Below are 23,835 nucleotides of genomic sequence, written 5' to 3' on the forward strand. Positions count from 1 at the left end.
TCTATCCTCATTTTCCCTTTCTTACAGGAACACAGGAATCAGGAGCAGAAATAGGCAAATTCAGCCCTTCAAGCCTGTTCTGCCCCATTCAAATCAGATCATATCTGATCTCTCCCTAGTCTTAATCCACCTCCTTATGTGTTCCCCATATCCTCTTCACCTATTTTTAAAAATCAGAAACATATCTATCTCCTCCTTGATGTATGCATCATCATCTTATCCATACCCTATCCCTTGGTAACATCATGAACAGGCAAAGGATGAGTTCACAGTCTTAGATGAGGTCAAAATGCCTTTAAACTGAGCACTGGGAAGAAAGAAGCCTTGTTTTTACCACTAAGCACATTACATTGTCAATGTCTTCATTTTAACAGAACCATGCACAGCTATCATATTTGATTATTCCAACAACCTCCTTCCTACTTTCCAATTTCACACTGCACAAACTCTTAAGTTGTCCAAAGGACACTGACCGCATGCCCCCCTTCAACCTGACCCACCCACTATGGTTGTTCACAACTCCCCCAATTTTGGTGACCAGTAGGCTCTCTATCACTCAATTTCTCATCTTTAAAACCTGTTTACAGCCTTGCACCTCCCTTCCTTCCTTCTCCAATTCTACATTCCGCCTCCCATCCACTGGAGCACAGAGAAGGCGCATCAGGGTTGAAGATTTCAACCAAGTACAGCAACTCTTTAATTCTGCATTGAAATGTCAGTTTAGATTATATGCTTAAATCCTGGCGAGGCTCTAATTCAAGACCTTCTGCTATGAATGCCCCATTAGATTTATCATCTTGGACTTGACTCTTGGGAGAGCAGAGGAATGAGAGGGAATTGTTAGACATCCCAAAAGAATGAAACGTGCAATAAAATACAAGCTCATTTAGCCTTTGTTGACCATGTGGTTTTTCAAAGTTTATTGAGTTAATGAGAGAGGCTACACTGACTTGTAGTCCCAGAAGAGCTCAGCCTCTTAGTTCAGCTGCAGCTACTAGGAATGGGAAAGTCACTGACCCAGATTTTGTGGTAGTAATGCTGGCAAACTTTGTGTCCAACATCATTACTGCTCTGAAACTGACAACAGCTTCTGGAATCTGCACACATGGAATTTAAACATGGAAATCCAGAATTTGCTGCCAGTGACTATGTTTTCCTTTGGGGGCCTTGATTACTACAATCTAAGTACAACCAAGTAGACATCACTGAACTGTTGTCTTTTACACAATTAGACTTAAGATAGAAACTTCTGAAAAAGCTATACCTTGTTGAACTGAGTGAAACAGGATTTTTAAACAGCTTACCAAGTTCATAATTGCTCCTAAACACCCTCACTGGCCCTGAAAATGGATTTTATATTTGCAAGTGTCAATTTTTTCCATCGTGATAAAAGGAATCACACATTTTTAAAGTAATTGTTCTTAGAATTTTATTTATGGTATTTCAGCTTCTATCATAATTCCAAGTGTATGATTCAATCATTTAGCTTGCACTCAATAAAAACATAAATTAAAAAATCAAGGATAATTTATTTCTGCGATTGCAATCTGAGAATACATAATTGACTGGCTGGTTACCCTGCTCAATGATATTACTGTTTCTTGATGCCTGTAGAGTTCCTTGACTTAGCGTCAGATTCGAACTGACATCAAGAAAGGAGGAAATCCATACCACAGAGATCATGAGATCTTTCTGATGTGGGGATGCTGGTGTTGGGCTGGGGTGGGCACAGTAAGAAGTCTCACAATACCAGGTTAAAGTCCAACAAGTTTATTTGTTAGCACAAGCTGTTGGAGCACTGCTCCTTCATCAGATGAGTGTTTGCCTGATCACTCACCTGATGAAGCAGCAGCGTTCTGAAAGCTTGTACTACCAAATAAACCTGTTGTGAGATTTCTTACTAGATCTTTCTGGGCAGCTTGATGGTCAGGAGAGAACACTGTGGCTTCACAGTTAACTGTAAAATCCGAGCGAGCGTGTTTACTACAAGTTTATTTATTATTGTCACAAGTAGGCTTACACTAACACTGCAATATAATAAATATCTTCAAAGAACAGAAGCAGTCAAAGGAGAGATATGTGCTCTGGGAATTACACAGGGCGACAGGCAGCGAATACAAACTAGAGCAGAAGTATGAATGATACAATTTTATACCAAGGAGAAATAACAGAACGCAAAACTGATGGTGATAGCAGCAACGAACAGTAGGTAGTGCAATTAATTCAATGCTAGGATCTGAATGTTAAAGTTGTTGGGGTTACCCATGATGCTTCACCAGTATGTGTAAACTGCTGTGGTCTTGCTGTGCACTGGGTCTTCAACAACAATGGAGATATGAAGATCCTCAGTAACCAACTAGGTGGATTCTGTTCAGCAAGTAATTGCAGAAAGAAGATACAGATACATGGGGTAAGGGGAAGCTATCACTATCAGAATGCAGCCATTAATTGAATCAATTGAAATTCCCACTAGCTGCAATGTCTAATACAGTACTCCTGGTTTTACTGATGGTGAGAGGTAAAGATCTTCTTTCGACTTTTGTAGGCTGACCACAGATTGTGAATCTCAAGTGCCACATGCAACAGTGGGCAAAGTAAAGCAAAGCATCTTTCTTGTAACTGAAATCTCTTCTGTACTCTGAGCCAATGGGCATTTGCTGTGAAGAAGACTACATTACAATGATTACTCATTTAAATAAACAGACAATCAAAGCTATGCATCAAGGTGTCACAAGACATGGCTTTATATTACGTGATACATCAAAAGCAAGTTCTATTCTCAAAAATTTCATTCCATTCCTACGCTTAGCTACGTCACCTAGACTATTGTCTGGGTGCTAAGTGACCATCTGACTCTGGGCCAAGTTTTGGTGAAGGTCAGCTAAAGAGCAATGTGACAGAAGCATTTATACGTTAATCATTATTAACTTGAACGGGCAATGTAATATTCAGCAACTGAGAAATAATTACAATTTTAGATGTTTGGATTTATGAGGCTTTCAGATGTAGAAAGCACATCGAAGTTAAGAGTCATCGCGATGGCATTCTCTGGATAGAATGCTTTTGTCAACTCCATTCTCTTAGTTACACAAATCTATAAACGTCCGCAAGTGCTACTGAATCAATCATTTCTTTATTCAGTTCACGTTCTTAAAGCTCAGCAATCACATTTAAAGGAAGAAAGCGCTGAAACTAAGTACTACAATTTAGCAAGTTCAAACTCATCAATACTTGTATGTAAACATATAAATATTAAATATACGTATACGAAGCAGACTAATTTATGTGCTTTAAAAGCAATTTCTAAAGATAACATGGATAAAATTAATCCTTTAGAGCTTCTAAATGACATATCTGTTCAATTACCAAGTGAGAAGCTCACTCTGCTTGCTTGAACTCTTCCTCCTTCAAGTCAAACTAATAATGGGTCCAATGCAATGTGTAAAAAGAGATCTGTCCCATCAGTACCCATCATGTAGGTTTCCATTCTGCAAAGCAGAATCAATTCCAGGAGGATGATAACACTGGTAACAAAAAAAACTGTAAAACCATTGTCAAGTCACGTGATCCAAACAACCAGGGCAAAAATCTCAGATTGAACGAGAACACCGATACAGCCAAGGATTGGTAGCGCTCGAGATGCCATTAAATTTAAAGGCAATCTTAACAATGGACAGATTTCTGAATTAAAGGACGGCCTGCGTTTCCAAGGTGCTGATGACGACAAATTTCTAATTTGCAGCTGGAGACCCAATAAATCATTTGACGCCATTCCTACCACATCCCCATTACTGCCAAAAACCCTAACCTATGTTTCAGTCAACTCCTGTTTCAAATTCACTAATTCTCACCTCGGTGGGTCCCACAACTACACCTCATACAAAGTCAAGCATAGACGAAAGAATTCTGCCGACGTCCTCTCTGCACTCTGCGTCCCTCCTGATTATCAATCTTTTTATTGCTGACCTCCAGGGCTTTGCCCTTTTCTCAGTGTATGGATTTTGAAATTTATATTGTACATTTCAATAAATCTCTCTGTTCTGGCAACTTTGTCAGCTATGTCTCTATTTTACTGCATCAAATCTCTTTCCATTTTCAACCAGCCCTACAACATTAGACCATGGTTTCAGTCACATTGCCTAACTGGCTTTTATTCCAACTCTGCTGTGAAACATTTGGGGTGTAAGTGTTGCTAGCATGCTCCCATTAGGCCACAAAACTTAAAATGAGTTAGCACCCGTTTTAACAAGTGGCCAAGAAACAAGTGAAATAGTTAATATTCTGCTTGCCAATTAAGTACTAATCACTGTTAAGATGACTGAAAGCAACAATTGTAATAAAAGGAAATACATTTTAATTGAACTCAAAAATCTATAAATGTGGTCACTGAAGTTCAAATATTATCCAAAGTTTCTAGTTTCTAAAAATTGCTACTGCTCCCTCTACACAGCCACCATCAGGTTCAACTGCAAAATTTGAAATGCTGGCCTAAATAACCCACAAGTCCAGCAATTGCAAATAGTAATACTTGTCAGCTGCTATCCATGAGCTTTTCTTGTAAGTGACTGAACACAACCCTTAGAAAATAGGAAAGAATCATTCTTTACTCTAGTGTTTTGAGTTAACTAATCTCAAGAAGGACATTGTTAGCATACAGTTTACTCCACCTCCAACCTGAACCAAAGTTGGGAAGGGGGTGAGCATGGTGATCATGCTTACTGTTGACTAATTATTCCATCATCAATGTGGAGCTCGACCTGACTCAACCTGTCAGAAAATTATTTTAAAATTAAACTCAGCTCTTCACTTTCAGCAAGCTTAGTTACTCCCATTTAGGGCATTACACTGCCCCGTCAATCAATCTAAATCAAGCATCTACTCTGGAACCCAAGTAAGGAAGGCGAATGGGATGCTGGCCTTCATAGCGAGGGGGATTGAATATAAAAGTAGGGAGGTCTTGCTGCAGCTGTATAGGGCATTGGTGAGGCCGCAGCTGGAGTACTGTGTGCAGTTTTGGTCGCCGTACTTACGCAAGGATATTTTGGCCTTGGAGGGAGTGCAGAGGAGGTTTACTAGGCTGATACCGGAGTTGAGGGGGTTGAGCTATGAGGAGAGGCTGAATAAACTAGGCTTGTACTCGTTAGAGTTTAGAAGAATGAGGGGAGATCTCATTGAGACGTATAAGATGATGAATGGGATGGATAGGATAGAGGTGGAGAGACTCTTCCTGCTCAGAAAGGACAGTAGGACTAGGGGGCACAGCCTCAAGATAAGGGGGGGGGGTTTTAGAACGGAGTTGAGGAGGAACTTCTTCACTCAAAGGGTGGTGAATCTCTGGAATTCTCTGCCCGTTGAAGTGGTGGAGGCTGCCTCGCTAAATATTTTTAAGACGCGGGTTGATGGGTTTTTGATAAGCGAGGGGATTAAGGGTTATGGGGAGAGGGCGGGAATGTGGAACTGAGCCACGACAGATCAGCCATGATCTTATTGAATGGCGGGGCAGGCTCGAAGGGCTAGATGGCCTACTCCTGCTCTTATTTCTTATGTTCTTATGTTCTTAAATGCACTCACTCCGCTGAAACAAACACTGCATGTCTAAAATGAGTACTTCTCTTGTTCACCCAGCTACTAAGTTAAAAGTTTTTTTAAACAACCCACACCCTGCAAAACAGAGCTCAATTTTAAACACACCCCTCCAAGAAATGTGCTAAATATATTTCTTAAAGGCACAGCATCATTACAAACATCTGCAAAGCAAACTGGGGCTTTAATATGACCAGGAAGGAATAGTTTGGACACTCTGCACTGTATTCTAATAATTAATTCTTTGCTCATAGTGAATAATTCATACATGTTGCCATGCAAACAACTGCGTGAACTGATGTTAGTGTGAACATGAGCAGATGAAAACAATAAAAGAGAGAGAAACAGTTGCATTTATATGGTGCCTTTCATGACCTCAGGACTTTCCAAAGTCCTTTAAAACTAGTCAAGTACTTTTGAAATACAGTCACTGTTGTGATTTAGGAAATGAATATACTTTGCCCTGTATAAGCTATAGTATCAGAAAAACTAGAGATAATGCTAAAAGTCTAAGAGATCTCCATCTTAAGTTTTAGTTACAACCTGCTTAAATGAACTTTATTTCAAAATTACTTTGGCTGGTTTTGTACTTGCATCAAACCAATTAAGTTCTCAGTCTCACACTTCAACAATCACAAGATGGCCAACATGAAGCCAATAATGTGTGAATTCTCAGCTGATGCAGTGAAGTGTTAACAAATTCAGATGTGGTAACTACAGGATCAAGTGTCTTCTGTAACATTTAAAACCCATTCTAAAGGGCCCAAAACTTATATTGTTCCAGTTTATTGAATAAAAGCTTAAGTAGCTTGGGACACAGGGGAAAAGTAGAATAATGAGTTGCAAATAACTAGAAGGATTCATAAACAGTACAAGAATACTCTAAAAAGAAAGCATTGCTGTGAGCTAAAATGGGCAATAAATACAATTGAGTTTTCGTGTTCAAATTTTAAGCATTGTATATGAAAGCCAATATTATCATTAATATTGAATAACAATACTCTCAATATTATTGGTCCTGGAAAACCATTTAGCTGTAAGGTATGAACAATGATCTCTATCTTGCAACATCTTTCCCCAGGGTTTGCTAACAAAATAATAACAATAATTAAATAATAGTAATAATGGGAGCGGCACAGTGGCTTGCACTGCTGCCTCACAGCGCCAGGGACACAGATTCGATTCCTGGCTTGGGTCACTATCTGTGTGGAGTTTGCACATTCTCCCCACGTCTGTGTGGGTTTCCTCCAGGTAATCTGGTTTCCTCCCACAGTCCAAAGATGTGCAGATTAGGTGAACTGGCCATGCTAAATTCTCCCTCAGTGTACCCGAGCAGGCGTTGAAACGTGGCAACTAGGGGATTTTCACTGTAACCTTATTGCAGAGTGAATGTAAGTCTACTTGTGACACTAATAAATGGACTTTTTTTTTAAATAGTGAGGATAACAGCACTAAAATCACACAGCATCAGGTGTGGTCAGATATGTGGTTACGTGTGGAAATCCAGAAGTTGATGTACGAGCTTTATAAGCATGATGATTGCACAGTTTGCCTCACCATTCAAATACATTGATTAGCATGAAGTTCCTGCATTTGTAAGTGAGCATGAAACTCATTAGAGAAAGTTAAATCAAGTCAAATCAAATTTAAATAAAGGAAAAATACTGCGGAAGCTGGAATGTGAAACAAACAGAAAATACCGGACGATCTCAGCAGGTCTGACAGCACCTGCAGAGAGAGAATAGAGCCAACATTTCAAGTCAGGATGACCCTTCATCAGAGCTCTGGCAAAGGGTCACACTGGCTCAAATTTAAATACTCATTTAGTGTTAATTAATGACAGTCAATTTCTCTGGCACAGAAAATTAACTGTCAATGTGGAATCTCATTTCTTCAGGTTTTCATTTTCTTGAGAGCTTTTTCGCTCTTACTCCAACATTTCTTTCCACTTTTTTTAAAAATCTGATTTGCTATTGAATATACATTTGAACAATTCTTCACTTCTCCTTCCTTCTCAGTCCTTGCACTCTTCATTTCACATTTCTTCAATTTAATTGCTTAATGGTCACCTGGATCATAGACACCATGAAGAGAGCACAGTGTTATAAGGCATTTTACAAATGTGTGAAGAGTAAAAGGATGAGATGTGAAGGAACAGGACCTGTAAAAAGGTGAAGGGGGAAAAAGTTTGTGCGGAACCGGTAGAGGTGCTCAATGAATACTTTACCTCAGTATTCACGGTGGAAAATGATCTGGATGGTTGTACTGCAGGTGTGCAGCAGACTGAAAAGATTGAGTATGTGGACATTAAGAAAGAGGATGTGTTGAAAATTTTGAATAGCATCAAGATAGATAAGTCACCAGGACCGGATGAGATGTACCCCAGGTTACTGTGTAAGGCAAGGGAAGAGATTGCAGATCCCCTGGTGATGATCTCTGCGTCGTCAAAGGAGACAGGAGAGGTTCCGGAGGATTGGAGGGATGCGGATGTGTATTCCTATATTCAAGAAAGGGAACAGGATAGCCCAGGAAATTACCGACCAGTGAGTCTAACATCAGAGGTTGGTAAATCGATGGAGAGGGTCCTGAGGGACAGGATTTATGACCATTTAGAGAAGTTTAGTATGATCAAAAGTAGTCAGCATGGCTTTGTCAAGGGCAGGTCATGCCTTATGAGCCTGGTTGAATTCTTTGAAAATGTGACTAACACATTGACGAAGGAAGAGCAGTGGATGTGGTTTATATGGACTTCAGCAAGGCGTTCGATAAGGTCCCCCATGCGAGACTTCTTGAGAAAGTGAGAGGGCATGGGATCCAAGGGGCTGTTGCCTTGTGGATCCAGAACTGGCTTGCCTGCAGAAGGCAGAGAGTGGCAGTGGATGGGTCTTTTTCTGCATGGAGGTTGGTCACCAGTGGACTGCCCCAGGGATCTGTGCTGGGACCCTTGCTGTTTGTAATTTTCATAAATGACCTGGATGAGGAAGTGGAGGGATGGGTTGGTAGGTTTGCTGACAACACGAAGGTTGGTGGTGTTGTGGATAGTCTGGAGGGATGTCAGAAGTTGCAGCATGACATTGGTAGGATGCAAGACTGGGTGGAGAAGTGGCAGATGGACTTCAACCCGGATAAATGTGTCGTGGTCCATTTTGGCAGGTCCAATGGGATGAAGGAGTATAATATCAAGAGTAAGACTCTTAGCAGTGTAGAGGATCAGAAGGACCTTGGGGTCCAGGTCCATAGGACTCTTAAATTGGCCTCGCAGGCGGAGGATGTGGTCAAGAAGGCGCATGGTGTACTAGCCTTCATCAATTGAGGGACTGAGTTTTGGAGTCAGGAGATAATGCTGCAGTTTTTTAAGACTCTAGACAGACCCCACTTGGAGTACTGTGCACAGTTCTGGTCGCCTCATTACAAGAAAGATGTGGAAGCTATTGAAAGGGTACAGAGGAGATTTACAAGGATGTTGCCTGGATTGGGTGGCATGCCTAATGAGGATAGGTTGAGGGAGCTCAATCTTTTCTCCCTGGAGAAACGAAGGATGAGAGGTGATAGTGGTTTATAAGATGTTGAGAGATATAGATTGGGTGGATTCTCAGAGGCTTTTTCCCAGGGCTGAAATGGTCGCTACAAGTGGACACAGGTTTAAGGCGCTGGGGAGTAGGTACAGAGGGGATGTTAGGGATAAGTTTTTCATTCAAAGAGTGGTGGGTGAGTGGAATCGGCTGCTGTCGGTGGTGGAGGCGGCAAACTTGTTGGAGTCTTTTAAGAGACTTCTGGATGAGTACATGGGATTTAATGGGATTGAGGGTTATAGGTAGGCCTAGTAGGTGGGAATATAATCAGCGCAACTTGTGGGCCAAAGGGCCTGTTTGTACTGTAGTTTTCTATGTTCTATGTTATTTCCATCTCACACTTTCAGTGACCATAGAATTCCCACAATGCAGGAGGCCGCCATTTGGCCCATCGAGCCTTCACTGGCATCAATCCCACCCAGGTCCGATCTTCGTAGCCCCATATATTTATGCTAATCCCCCTGAAATTAAGGGGCAATTTAGCATGGTCAATCCACTTAACATGCACATCTTTGGACAACGGGAGGAAACCTACGTAGACAAGGGGAAAAAAATGCAAACTCCACACAATCACCCAAGTCTGGAATTGAACCTGGGTCCCTGGCACTGTGAGGCAGCAGTGCCAACCACTGTGCCACCATGCCAGCTATAATTCTGAGCCATTACTTTCTTAAACATCAAACATTCAGAACAAAATACTAATAAGTTCGAAAGAACCACATCAGACTGATGAATGCCTTATCCCCCCATCACATGAGCTACGTTTACTAAAAAGGCAACGTGTGAGAAAAAAGTTGGACAAAGTTTGCAAGTCTTTCATTACAAAATAAAGAAATCAGATAGGATTTTATGAAAAAACAAGTGAAATTCTTCTCTAAAGTTTACTTCAATAATTTCCCCTATTTCTTTTGAATTGGTCAATAGGAGATGGTTGAGCTGAACCGGCCTCTATTTTTGTTGCCTCTTGGAAAGTACCTCACCTCCTTTCAAAGCCTGCTCTTGGATGGTTGGGTAAAGGAGGACCTGACTTCAGTTGCTAAATCACGTGTGCGGACATTGTCACTATGTGGCACAGTGCATCAGTCTGTGTCATGAGAATTTCAAACATACTAACAATACCAGTGGTAAGACTGACATTTAAAAAATATATATTTCAAGTTCAAAATTAGGAAATTGTGCTGAGAAGAAAATTACAAAATAACTGGCACTGTACCTTAGGAGGGGATGGCTGCTGCTGTTGTTTATTAGCACTCGCTGGCTGCTGAAGTCTGAGAGCTCTTGGGATGAATTCTGGAGCTAGAGGATTAAGGACGTACGTCTTCTTCAACTCCAGTGCCTCCAGCTGTGCCTTGATTTGCTCAAATGTGATGCCATGGAGACTGTTGTTCTCGTGGCAGATATCAATGAAACTTTCCCAGAATTTCCTTGGAGAAACAGCAATTAGAGAAAGATTATAAGGAGGTTCGGGCCCTGTCTGCAACAGCTCAGAGTAAAGAGAAATGTATTTTGAAGCCAGGTAAAGAAATGCAATCTTATTAGACATTCATTCAAATCAGAAATCATTAAAAAGCACAGGTATAACATATATATAGATGCTTCACATTTTCAAAATGCAGAACTGACATACTGTGACATAAAGCAAATGATAAAGGCATACAATAAACATCACGTGTATTCTGAAATATAGAAATAAAGAATGGGACATAGTTTGTAAGGAACTAACAAAATATGGTACCAGCACACACACTATTCAATGTTTTCACATCAGATGTGCAAACACAGTCCTCCATTTGTTGAGAGTTATGTCAATTCTACAAAAACAGAGTTTGAGCACTGGCAGATGATGTGTAATAGGTCTATTAACACAAAACAAACCCAACTGGTAGATGCATCTCAAAAACAGAATTTTAAATCTTTGAGTTAATGAAGTAGTTTGTGTGGGGGTGGGTTGGCAAGCATATGTTAAAGGCTTTATAGCCAGCATTTAATTAATGCTTTATATAGCATGAGGTCTCAGTTCATAATGTGACAGATCTGTGTCTGCAATTTCGCCTGTACCAAATGCCCATCTCTGCTGTATGTGGCAGCTGGAAAGAGGTAAAGAAAACAAAATAAGTTGCTCTGGAACATCTTTCAGACAATTTTGCAGGATTATTGGTGAAAGGTTAATAAGAAGTTATCAGCTTGCTGTACAGTGGCACAGTGGTTAGCACTGTTGTCTCACAGTACAAGGTACCCGGCTTGAGTCGCTGTCTATGCAAAGTCTGCACTTTCGCACCTTTTCCGCGTGGGTTTCCTCCAGTGCTCCAGTTTCCTCCCACTGTCCAAAAGATATGCTGGTTAGGTGTGCAGCCATGCTAAATTCTCCCTCAGTGTACCCGAACGGGCGCAAGAGTATGGTGACAAGGGATTTTTCACAATAACTTCATTGCAGCATTAATGTAAGCCTACTTGAGACACTAATAAATAAACGATTTATGGAGATGAACATATCAGAGAAAATAACTTGAAGGGAAGAGGAAAAGAATCATCACTTATAAACAAAACAACTGCAACAGGTACAAACAATTTGTTCTTCTAAACTTCAAGACAAAATTATTATGTAAAATGTTATTTCTAAAGAAACTAAAAATTGCTGTAGAAAAGCAGTGCAGCGACTTTGCTGACTAGTATTAATGGCAGCACTGATGTGTCCAAACAAGACTGAAAGCTTTGAACGTGCTGCAATAATACAGGTGGAGGTGCGGGAGGTGGCTTGTTTGTGCTTCAATCTATTTAAACAAGCCACCATCAATTAATATATAATGCATATTTTTATAATGGACTTCCAATGAAACTGGATTTCTCAAGAGAACATGACTTTATTTTCTCCCAGTAGTTCAATGAATATCTTTGCCTTGGGGAGTAGTTCTGACCCATAAAGATCAGTTTCAATCTGAATTAGTTGATCTCAACAAGAGTGGCACTGGGAGATCTATGGTTGGTTGCAATGCTCCAGCAAAAAGGTGATGTGCAGCAAGCACATCAAAGGGTGGTGAGTCTCTGGAATTCTCTGCCCGTTGAAGTGGTGGAGGCTGCCTTGCTCAATATTTTTAAGACGTGGGTTGATAGGTTTTTGATAGGCAAGGGGATTAAGGGTTATGGGGAGAGGGCGGGAATGTGGAACTGAGCCACGACAGATCAGCTATGATCTTACTGAATGGCGGGGCAGGCTCGAAGGGCTAGATGGCCTACTCCTGCTCCTATTTCTTATGTTCGTATTATATTCTTATGGGTTCCTGATCCTAGCTGTGTTAGTAACCGGGGAAGATTTAAGATCACTTGCAAAGAAAAAACCCAGAAAGGTGACGAGGAGTCTTATGTTTCTTCTGCAGCAAGCTATGATGATGCAATGCTCGAAAGGGTTGTGGGAACAAATTTAATCGCAATTTTCAAACAAAATTGGATATGTTACTTAAAAATAAAAAATTTGTAGGGTTATGGGTAGGAACCAGGGAATGAGACCAACTGGTCAGCTCTTCAATGAAATTCCACAGGCACAGTAGACTGAAAGGCTGCCTTCTGTACTCTGTGTGATCACTAGGGACTTTTGATGGAACATGCACGTGAGGACATCAATTAAGGATGAGAAAAGGCTCAATTGCAATTGCCAGAATTGGTAGCCTGTAGGCATCCACTGGTTAAGCTCAACACAAACCACTGAAGGCTACTAATGTTCTATTTCAGGTAGCCAGGTGATAAAGGAGGGCATCAAAGCCTAATCTTTCCAATCCTCAATGTTTTTATTTTCCAGGACAAACATGAACCTCCTAGCCCCAAAACAGTTTCAACTTGCGGCTATTTTTGAAGTCCAGTTAATGCCCACCACCTGAATACAGATAAATTCTCAATTAATACACAATTAACAATCAACACCACTGGGACATCTGCAAGCGAGAGTTGAAAAGGAGAAAGCTGTGAAAAGGATATGCATTTTATACCACTCCCCATCAATGTCTTCATAGACAAATCAAACACTGTCCATGGTTTTGACATGTGCCTGAAGCTGTATATAAATAATGTCTCATTCAATCAACATGACTGAACATCTTTTACAATCTACAAATACCTACAACAGTTTTGACTGGAGGGAAAAGCTTTCAATTACTACAGATGCAGAGCACTCAAATACATTTTATACTTCATGAATATTGTAGCTTTGTTTTTCTCTAATTTTAGTAAGGTGGCAGATAAGGCTTTTGCATTGAACATGTTTATGAATTAAAGAAATAATCACTTTTTAAAGATCAAGAACCCCAAACTGTAAGGTTTAACCAAGAGAAAGTCAGTGCTATATAAACACCAACACACAACACTCCAAAATCGAGCAATGAAAAAACGCCTCCTAACAAGCCCTGTTATCAGCTGCCTTATGCAGAGGCCAGGCACCCATCTTTGCTGTTTATCACAGAATAAAGGGAAAGAGACCAAGAGGGAAAGCTGAAGAGTCATTGAGATGCTAACTCTGACTGACAGACACTGAAGGGAAGTCTGGGCAAGTTGTCCAACCTTTAAAACATGTATCATGACCCAGATGAACTTGAGTGGCACAATATGATCAAGTCCTTCAAGTACACAAGAATAATTAATACATTATTACATTAAATGATTCAAGTCAGGAGTGTGATGGAACATTCATTCCTGGAAGATGCAATATTAAACTAAAAAATTGAAAACATTCAGACACAGGCAGTCCAGTCAATCAATGTCACTGATGCTGGACTCTACTACCCAATTCACCATTGGAATGCTATAGCTGCAATGTAACTATAGGATGTCTTATAGCAAATCACCAAGCTTATTTTGACATACTCCAAGACCTCAGACTTCTACTGGTACAAAAGACAACCAGCACAATTTCATGAGAGCCCCATAACCTCCAAGGCACACATTGTTTTGATGAACATACTGCTGTTCCTTCCTCATCCAAAATCATTGTGCAAACACTACCATCACAAGGCCTACTCAAGGAAGAAGGTCCACCATTGCATTCTCAGCCTGGTTCAAGTTGGGAAAAAAATTGCCTTTAATGATCAAATTGAAAAGAACATACAAGGTCAATATTGGTGCTGTATATCTCTCTTGAGAGGCAAAAAAAAAAATCAAGTTGAGTACTTAGAAAATGTCCATGAAATAGCAAAAGACAGTCCAGTCGGTTTGTACAAGATAAGGTAAACAAACCTTTCGGTCTCCATTCTCCAAAACTAAAAAGATTGGACAATCATGTTAACCTTCTCAAAATCAATGTCAGTACCTTGGATACATTAGATTTTTCTCTCAAGGACCATGCACAAGCAGTTCAGCATAACAGTCTCATTCCCAGCTACATTTACAAGCATAAGCCTTTGCTCATTGTTAGTCTGAGTCAGAAGGGTTCAAGTCAAACTGGACTTAAGCACATAATCTAGGTCAACATTAAATTGCAATATTGAGGACTTACAATGTTGGAGATACTGTTCTTCAGGTGGTATGTTAAACTCAGGCTCCATCTGACCCCTCAGATGAGCTTCAAAAAACCATGGCTATTTTTGAAGATGACAGGAGTGTTCTTATTGTCCTGATCAAAATTTACCTTTCAATTAATATTACCAAAAATAAACTGGTGATTTATCTCATGATTGTCCAGAGGGCTTTGTTATGTATACCAGCTGATACATTTCTTGAAATTACAACACTGACTACGTGTCAGAAGTACTTGATTGGCTGTGAAATCCTCTGGGACATCTTGAGATAGTGAAAGGATGCCATACAAATGCAGGTTCTCCAGACAGCCAAAAAGTGCAAAATTTCATCCTTTATAGGAGACCAAAGCACAAATATAACGAGATAGATTCTGAGCCAATTCGAGTAAAATATCAATGCATCTTTTCAAAACACAAACTTCTTCATTTTTACTGGGTTAGATTTTTTGCCCATTGAACATGAATGAGTAGGAATCTAGCCGACTGAACTTAGCCCTTGTAAAGCAGCTGTTCATTCATTTTAGTATGGAGTGTTTTTCACAGGCTGTGTGTTGCAATACTAATGCTGATTATCTTGCTTATTGATTCAGGTTTAATTTACACAGCTATATGAGAATTAGTCACGCACATATTTTTGGACAGCTGAGCTTTAGGCTGTATTTAATGCATTTAGTCGCTGTTGATGATTGAAGTAAAATTTGCTGACAAGCACCGCTGGAATGGTTAAGGAAAACAGCCTGCACAGAATTTATTCAATTTGCCACATTAGTGGACTGAGGAATAACAAGAAACGGAGGGAAGAGCGTGTGTAGAGTAAGGGAAGCAAAATAAGATCAGTAAGGAAAACTGAATAAGACATTTATGCAAAAACAAACCAAAAACAGGATTGCAGAAACGTAACAAAAATGAAAATCAAATGAACCACAACTTTCACATTAAATGCATTCAAATGCATTTGTTTACTCACAAGTATTTACATTGAGGTCATGTGTAAAGAGATGCAGGGATGTTTACATTCAAATCGAGCACAACTGTTGTGTGATCTTTGGTGGCGTGATATGCCGGACAGACTTTGGTTAAGAATGAAGCGAGCTTTATTAATGGTGTGTGATCTTTTCCATGGCTGTCTGCTAAGTCTATTACATAGTTTATGGTGCACACATTAATACAGCATAGTTCCAATGAGCCAATAGAAATAACTAGAAATACATAACATTTCCTTTCCCCCTTAAGTTGGACGTCCCCAGACAAATTCAAAACAAGTTCAATATGAACAATGGTCAATAAATAAGCTAGTCACTATTAATAAGTCAAGTGGTCTGGCAGGAGTTGCTCACAAAATGATTGACAGTCTACCTCTGACATCATCATCTTTGCACTGACATCATCAGTAACTGTGTTAACTGGTGTCGACATAGGAACAAGAGGGCTGAACAAAGGTGAGGTGTTGATGCCCTCAACAATGTTTGGTAGTGAATGGATTGTCGGAAGGTTCAAGTCAGGACTTGTAAGACTGATCCTGACTTTTCAACAGGCTCCAGGTTTGGCAGATTTGTTCTTCCAGCCAATAACTGGTCTGCATGTCTCCTCCAGATAATGTCATCTCTGGTCTGGACAGTGTAAGAGACAAGTCCAATCTGCACAAGAACAGTGGCAGGAACCCATTTTGCCCCTGTTCAGTAGTTCAGAGCATTAACTTCCTGTCCTTGGTGGAAAACTCTTTCTTACTTCACCTTCCCGCCGTTCCACCTGTGTTTGTTGTTGCTGTCCCACAATCTCCTTAATTTTTGAAGATTTTAAAAGATTGAATACAGAATGCAGCTGCCTTTTTAGCATGAGCAAGGTGGAGAGGTCGTGGAGTGTGTGGTACTCTGGTAGATCAGATGGAATTTAAGGCATTTCAGAAGCAAATTTTGTTCCTTGATTGCTTTCAAAGTATGTTTCAGGATTTGGACAAAGCGTTCTGCTAATCTATTAGCAGCAGGGTGAATGTGTCAAATACTGTTTTCCTGTAGGATGTTCTCAAGTTCCTCAAATTGAAGTCCGTTGTCACTTACTAGCTATTCAGGAAATCAAAAATGATTAAATATTTCTCCTAGCTTCTCAACTGTCTTCCCAGTTGAGGTAGATGTCATCACAGCAATCTCTGGCCATTTGGTGTGAGCATTAACCTTCACCAAGGACATACATCCTTCAAAAAGATCCCGCAAAACCCACATGCACATGTTGTGAAACTCTTCAGGTCATTTCCATGAATGCAGCAGTGCTAAGAGCGGCAGGTTTCTTACCTTTATGCAGTCCAGGTCACCAGAAATATCCTTACTATCTCCTTTGTGCATATGACTTTGCAATGACCCTTGTGTGGCATCTCTAACATCTGCTTCCTTATTGACAGTGGAATAATCATTGAACCCTCATGAAGGATGTCTTGGCTGTACTGACAGCTCCATTCTCCTGGAGTAGCAGGGTTTCAGGTTAGGTATGAGCCATCTAGTCTTTCTTCGTAAAACCATATCCAATATTTCTGGGAGCATAGCATTGCTCCGAGTATGTTTTCTCACTTGCCGAGAAGTGACAAATGTGGGGTCCACTTGTTCAAAGTTGAAGATATTCTCTGCTGAGTGGTCTGACAAGCTGTCTGGTAGTGGCAATCTTGAAAGTCCATCCATGTAACAATGTAGACTTGTCAGCACTTAATGGTATAAGTATGTGCAGACAAAAGCAATGCCCATCTTTGTATTCTACGTGCTGCAAGGACAGAATTCCTGTGCGTGGCCCAAAAATGGTCCAGAGTGGACAACAAAGTAAACTCTCTCCCATACTGGCACTGATGGAATTTCTTCACTCCAAAAATGAACCTTAATGCTTCCTGCTCAATCTGGGCAAAGCTACTCTCAGCTTTGTTCAAGATTTGAGAAACAAAAGCAATAGGTCTTTCTTTACCCAATGGCATAATGTCCAAAACCACTGCTCCTGCACCATAAGGGGATGTATCACAAGCTAACTTAAGGGATAAAGTAGGATCAAACTGTATGAGAACTTCAGAATTACGCACTGCTCTTTGGCTTGCCTGAAGGCATAACTGCATTGATCTGACTAATTCCTGTTCTACACAAGGGGCAGTGGTTTCAGAACAGTTGCCAGGTTTGGGACAACTCTTACATCATAAATGTAACAATTCCAGGAAGGAATGTAACTGACTTATATTCTGAGGTATAGGCCCCTCTGCAATGTCCTTAACCTTAGAAGGAGATGTGCGAAGGCCAGTGGCATCAATCACAGGCTCCAAATACTCAAAATTGGAAGAGCTCACTCTAGTCTTACGGTCTCGGACCATGATCTTCCAATCTCTGGAGAGTGGTAGCCAAGTTAAGTACCTCTTCATTTCTTCCAGTGACTAGGATATCTGCCAGACAGCACTGGACTCAGCTCAGGCTACTCATGACCTGATCCATCGCCCTTTAAAACAATGCAGGAGCAGATGTGATACCAAACAGTAATCAAACAACGTTTTGCGTGTCATGATCATCAGAAGTTCTTGTGGCTTAGAGTTATAGAGTCTGTGAAATTTACAGCATGGAAACAGGCCCTTCAGCCCAACTTGTCCATGCTGCCCTTCTTTTTTTAAAATCCGCAAGCTAATCCCAATTGCCTGCATTTGGCCCACATCCCTCTATACCCATTGTATCCATGTAACTATCTAAATGCTTTTTAAAACACAAAATTGTACCCGCCTCTACTACTACCTCTGGTAGCTTGTTCCAGACACTCACCACCCTCTGTGAAAAAATTGCCCCTCTGGACACTTTTGTATCTCTCTCCTCTCACCTTAAACCTCTGCCCTCTAGTTTTAGACTCCCCTACCTTTGGGAAAAGATATTGACTAGCTGATCTGTGCCCCTCATTATTTTATAGATCGCTATAAGATCGACCCTCAGCCTCCTCCAGAGAAAAAAGTCTCAGTCTATCCAGCCTCTCCTTATAATTCAATCCATCATGTCCTGGTAGCATCCTAGTCAATCTTTTCTGCACTCTTTCGAGTTTAATAATATCCTTTCAAAATAGGGTGACCAGAATTGCACACAGTATTCCAAGTGTGGCCTTACCATTGTCTTGTACAAGTTCAACAAGTTGTCCCAACTCCTGTATTCAATGCTCGGCCGTGAAACCAAGCATGCCGAATGCCTTCTTCACTCTGTCCACCTGTGATTCCATTTTCAAGGAGTTATGAACAGGTACCCCTCGATCTCTCTGTTCTGTAACTCTCCCCAATGCCCTACCATTAACTGAGTAAGTCCTGCCGTGGTTCAATCTACCAAAACGCATCACCTCGCATTTGTCTCATTAAACTCCATCCACCACTGGCCCAGTTGATCAAGATCCCGTTGCAATTGGAGATAACCTTCTTCACTATCCACTATGCCACCAATCTTGTGTCATCTCCAAACTTACTAACCATGCCACCTATATTCTCATCCAAATCATTACTATAAATGACAAATAACAGTGGGCCCAGCACTGATCCCTGAGGCACACGGCTGGTTGCAGGCCTCCAGTTTGAAAAACAATTCTCTACAACCACACTCTGGCTTCTGTCAAGAAGCCAATTTTATATCCATTTAGATACCTCACCCTGAATCCCGTGAGGTTTAATCTTATACTACAACTTACTGTATGATACCTTGTCAAAGGCCTTGCTAAAGTCCATATAGACAACATCAACTGCACTGCCCTCATCTACCTTCTTGGTTACCCCTTCAAAAAAAACAAACTTGTGAGGCATGATTTTCCACTCACAAAGCAATGCTGACTGTCCCTAATCAGTACTTGCCACATTCATCTTCTTGTCCATATTCATCTGTAAGCAGGCCTAACTCAGGACAATTTTGCTGAAATATTGGCCTCTTGCTAACCCCGCAAACAGGTCTTCAATGTGAGATAATGGGTACTGTTCAGCATATAACACTGGATTTATGACGAGCTTGAAGTCCCTGGAAATTCTTTTAGATCTTTCTTGATGTCTGAAACCACAGGTGTGACTCATTCACTGATGCCTACAGGTTCCAGAACTTTAGTCTTCACCAATCGCTTCAAATCAGCTTCCAACTTGGGCCTAATAGCATAAGGTGCTGTCTTTCCCTTCAAGCATTTTGCTTGTCTGCTATCTTTAATTTTTAGTTTGACTGTAATGTCCTTCATGCTTTCCTAATTCTCACTGAAAACAACAGAACACTTCCTTCAAATTTTCATGAGGCCTGCTTCTCCATTCGTCATATTGACTTCAACCCAGTTCAGTCAAATCTTCTCCAACCATATAGGACCCATCAATGCTGGATAGTTTCCTTTCACTACTTGTAGAGGCAAATCTGCTGTTTGCCCATTGAGTTATTCAGCCTTTTTTTCATTTTATTTGTTACTGTCACATGTATTAGCATACAGTGAAAAGTATTGTTTCTTGCACGCTACAGAGACCAAGTATTACCATACAAAGGAAAGGAGAGGATGCAGAAATGTAGCATACAGCCATAACTAGGGTATTGCAATATGGTCCTTCAGGAAACACTTCACCTAAGTATGTTTTCAGCACTATCCTTAAGGTAATGTGTTGGGAGTTTTTCATTGTAGATAGTCTACAGCAAGACTGCTGCCCCAATGTCAACTTTCATCCTTACTGGTTGTCCATCCAACACTGGAGTGACCCAGTATCGTGTGTGGTACCAGTACTAGCTAGCACATGTGGTGATAACTCCTCCTCTCAGAGTCTCTTTGTTCTTTTCGACCCGGTTGTATAGCATGGACATTCCCCCTTTCATTTTGTTTAAATGCTGAGTTGGTTTGTTCTTGCTTCTCATTTTTATTCATTGGTTACTTTTTCTTCCTGCAGGCACTCTATGTGCCTTTTTCCCCGCACAGCTTCAACATTCCACATCTTTACACCAGCATAAGGCAGCAAAATGCCCTGACTTTGCACACCAGTAACATGTATCAGTTTTGACGGCTTTGGGTGTTGATTCAGCGGATATGTACATTTGAATACAAAAATGCAGGTGCTAGACTTCTTTTGCAGCCAGTTCCATAAAAACAGCAATTTCAATGGCCATCTGCAGAGTAAGATTACTCTCACCTAGTAGGCATTTTGTGTCACTTCACCATGTAGACCACAAACAAATCTGCCCCAAATAGTGTCATTCAGCACATGTCCAAACTCTCAATATTCTACAAGGCTTTTAAGCACTGCCACAAACTGCATGACTGACATCCTCTCCTTGATTTCTTTTATGGAATCTGAAGTGCTCTGCAACACCAGTGGTTTTGGTAAAAAAAATGTGCTTGCAGAATGTTTGTTTCTATGTTTTAGTGCCAGGTTTGTCAGGTTGCACCAAACTATTGGAGAGATTAAAAATTCCCCCCTCTTCATGTTCAGAAAGTGGGCACCATAATATCTTTCAGCTATTTTGTTTGCCTGTACTAAATAGTCAAAACATTCAGTATTAGAGCTCCATTGCTCCATATTTTCATCCAAGGGTCCCATAATGCCAAAAACTCCTGCCATTTTTTCCACTCAAGCAGTTTCCTGTATGCGTGCTTCACAACTGCATTTCTAGAAACTACCTAGATTTTCTTACACACAGTGAGAGCTTCAGCCTCTAATTCATCACAGCCAGCTCTATAATCTGTTTGTAGAGTATCATTTACTTATGTCCACAAAGCCCATTAAAGATTCCATAGCATATGTAAACTCTTTATCTTCTTTTATTCTTACATTACTTCAGTTAATTTCTTTCGCACGCCCAAGTCCTTGTCACCAATTTTTGTTGTGCATTTGGAGATGTGATACACGAAACAGACTTTGGTTGAAAATGTACCAAGCTTCATTAATGATGCGAGATCTCTTCCTTGGCTGCTTCTTCTCTGTTTCTCATGCTTTGTCTATTAACTAATTTCTGGTGCATACATTAATACAGCAAATGGGCCAATGAGAATAAATACAAATACATAACAGTAACTACCTGAGCTTTGTTAAATCAGGAAGAGCAAGAAAAGTGGTAAAAGTCTTACTGGAAAATGAAAATACAAAACAGCATTAGTGAGTTGCCATGTGTACTGGGCGAAAGTTGGTGCTAACAACGGCAGCCACAGTGAACAGCTCAACAAAAAAAACCTTTCAGGCTGGTATGAAACGATCATTCTCAGCATTGTCCACAGCTATGAAAATATCTTAAAACCAAGAACAATTGCTAATCATGTAAGTCATTTTCCTTAAAAGTTCATCATTTTGCACTTAAGCAAGCTCGGTTACCAACTAAATTAGGGCATAGATTTCTAAGAGAACATAAACCATTAAAAACTCAATCTCACGGTTGATGAATAAATCAGGACAACTCACTGAACGTGAATAAGTAAGATTGACAGGGTTAAAAAGGAGCCATAGGTTTCTGATGCACAAAAAACTAAACGAATGACAAAAATACAGCCATATTAAAGATTGAATTCAAATATTTTTCTACTGAAATTACTTTGCAAACTGGATGGTAGAAAGGAAGTCCTTCATTTAGATTTTATACATAGTAAAATGGAAGAGGCTTTTCATTTCTTTTGAAAGTAAAAATACTACTCAGGTTCATACAAAGGCTACAAATAAGGAAGGTTTCCAATTCAATCACCTGTCTATACTGAGCTGATCTCAGCTACTGGTGCTGTAATTTGCCTCACTGTTCTTGGGTTGGGGGACAGAGAAGATGGGGATACAGCAATGGTTGCCATTCTTGATCCCCATCCAATGACTGCTGCTGGAAAGCATTCAAGAAACTGGATGTACTGTTCAAAGTTTCATTACTTTCCTTCTTTTGTGCGTCTGCCTGTATCAAATCAATTTTCAATTCTGTTTCTTCTCCTTCTGGGGAGAAACCGTGGGTGCAAAATTCACATCCGAGCTCTCTGTGGCACAGTTCTCAAGTTATGTTATGGAAAGCAGGCAATTTACGATTTCTGAGTACTATTGAATAAAATTCTAACTGTTCATAATGAAAGTGTCACAATTTTGTAGTAAACTAAAAAAAATCTTCCTTTGGACATATTTTTTACTGCTCATTATCCTTATCTTCTCCAGCCATCCCTACGTCCTCCAATCTACAAGTTCTTGAAACCCCAAGTGTAGCAGTGGGTAATCATCACTGCCTAACATGCTTCCTCTATCCAAAAGTACTTGTCCACCCTAGAAATCAAAGCAGTATGAGCTTTGATTTCCAAAATGAATACATTGATGCTTTTTAGCCATATTCAGTTAATCCTTGGGCATAAATTCAAACCAAGCCAAAGATGATTGAACAGTGTTGGCTTCATTCCTGACAGTTTGCAAAAGAACATCCACAACTTAGTTCAGTCAACCAATCACTGATGTGTTGCACGTCACTTTGCTGCCTGCTTGACTTCCCAGCAGTCAGGCTTAGGGATAGAAACATAACCACAAAGGCAGCATTTACAGAAACAACTTGAATTTACAGAGCACCTTTAACATAGCAAAACATCAACAGTAGCTTCATCGAACAAAGCCCAATTCTGAGCCGTGGAGCAGATCTTAAAACTGTTGACTTGGTCACAGAGGTAGGTGTTAAGGAGCATATTGAGGGGAGGTGATTCCAGAGGTTAGGGTCCAGGCAGCCAAAGGCATAGCCACAACAGTGGAGCAATTACCAAGACTTAAACTGACACCATGGAGTATGAGGCAGCTTTGAAGAGTATATCTGTCACAAACCATGTATGGTTTTCCTATTTTCAGGTAAATTCACGGATTGACTATTTTTTCTTAGATAGAACTCTTCTCCCCACAGCTAAAACAGCGAGACCCTGTGGATTTTGGGCTTGACCTTGCAGAGGACTGGAGGAAGCCTTCTTAGGGTCAACTCCAAATCATCTTGCGTTTAGTTAAGTTTAATTCAATTTAAAGTTTTGTACAAAATTCACTTCACCAAAGCAAGACTCCGCTTTTTATTCCCCCAAGCATAAACAACAAATGTGTCAAGTGTTCATTTGCCCCTACAGACCATACCTACATGCTCTGGTCATGCTCACATCTGGCTGGTTTTAGATGATTGTTCTTTGACTCTTTGTAAAATTCTGGACACTGACTTGCGGTCGTGTCCTTTGGTAGCCACATTTGGAGTCCCATCCGAACTGGC

At 40.4% G+C, this 23,835-nt stretch overlaps 1 protein-coding gene across 6 annotated transcripts in view; it reads right to left on the reverse strand.

Annotated features, from left to right (window-relative positions):
* helz (helicase with zinc finger) overlaps positions 1–23,835 on the reverse strand; it is a 260,171-nt gene that overhangs the window by 72,358 nt on the left and 163,978 nt on the right. For all 6 annotated transcript variants that reach the window (XM_080209367.1, XM_080209368.1, XM_080209363.1 and 3 more), the window contains one exon: positions 10,369–10,579. In XM_080209367.1, the coding sequence (XP_080065493.1) occupies positions 10,369–10,579 (211 nt within the window). The remainder of the gene's footprint in view (positions 1–10,368; positions 10,580–23,835) is intronic.

The sequence above is a fragment of the Carcharhinus amblyrhynchos genome, chromosome 21 (assembly GCF_965287045.1).
Source record: "Carcharhinus amblyrhynchos chromosome 21, sCarAmb.v2.hapA, whole genome shotgun sequence".
In the NCBI taxonomy this organism is placed as follows: Eukaryota; Metazoa; Chordata; class Chondrichthyes; order Carcharhiniformes; family Carcharhinidae; genus Carcharhinus; species Carcharhinus amblyrhynchos.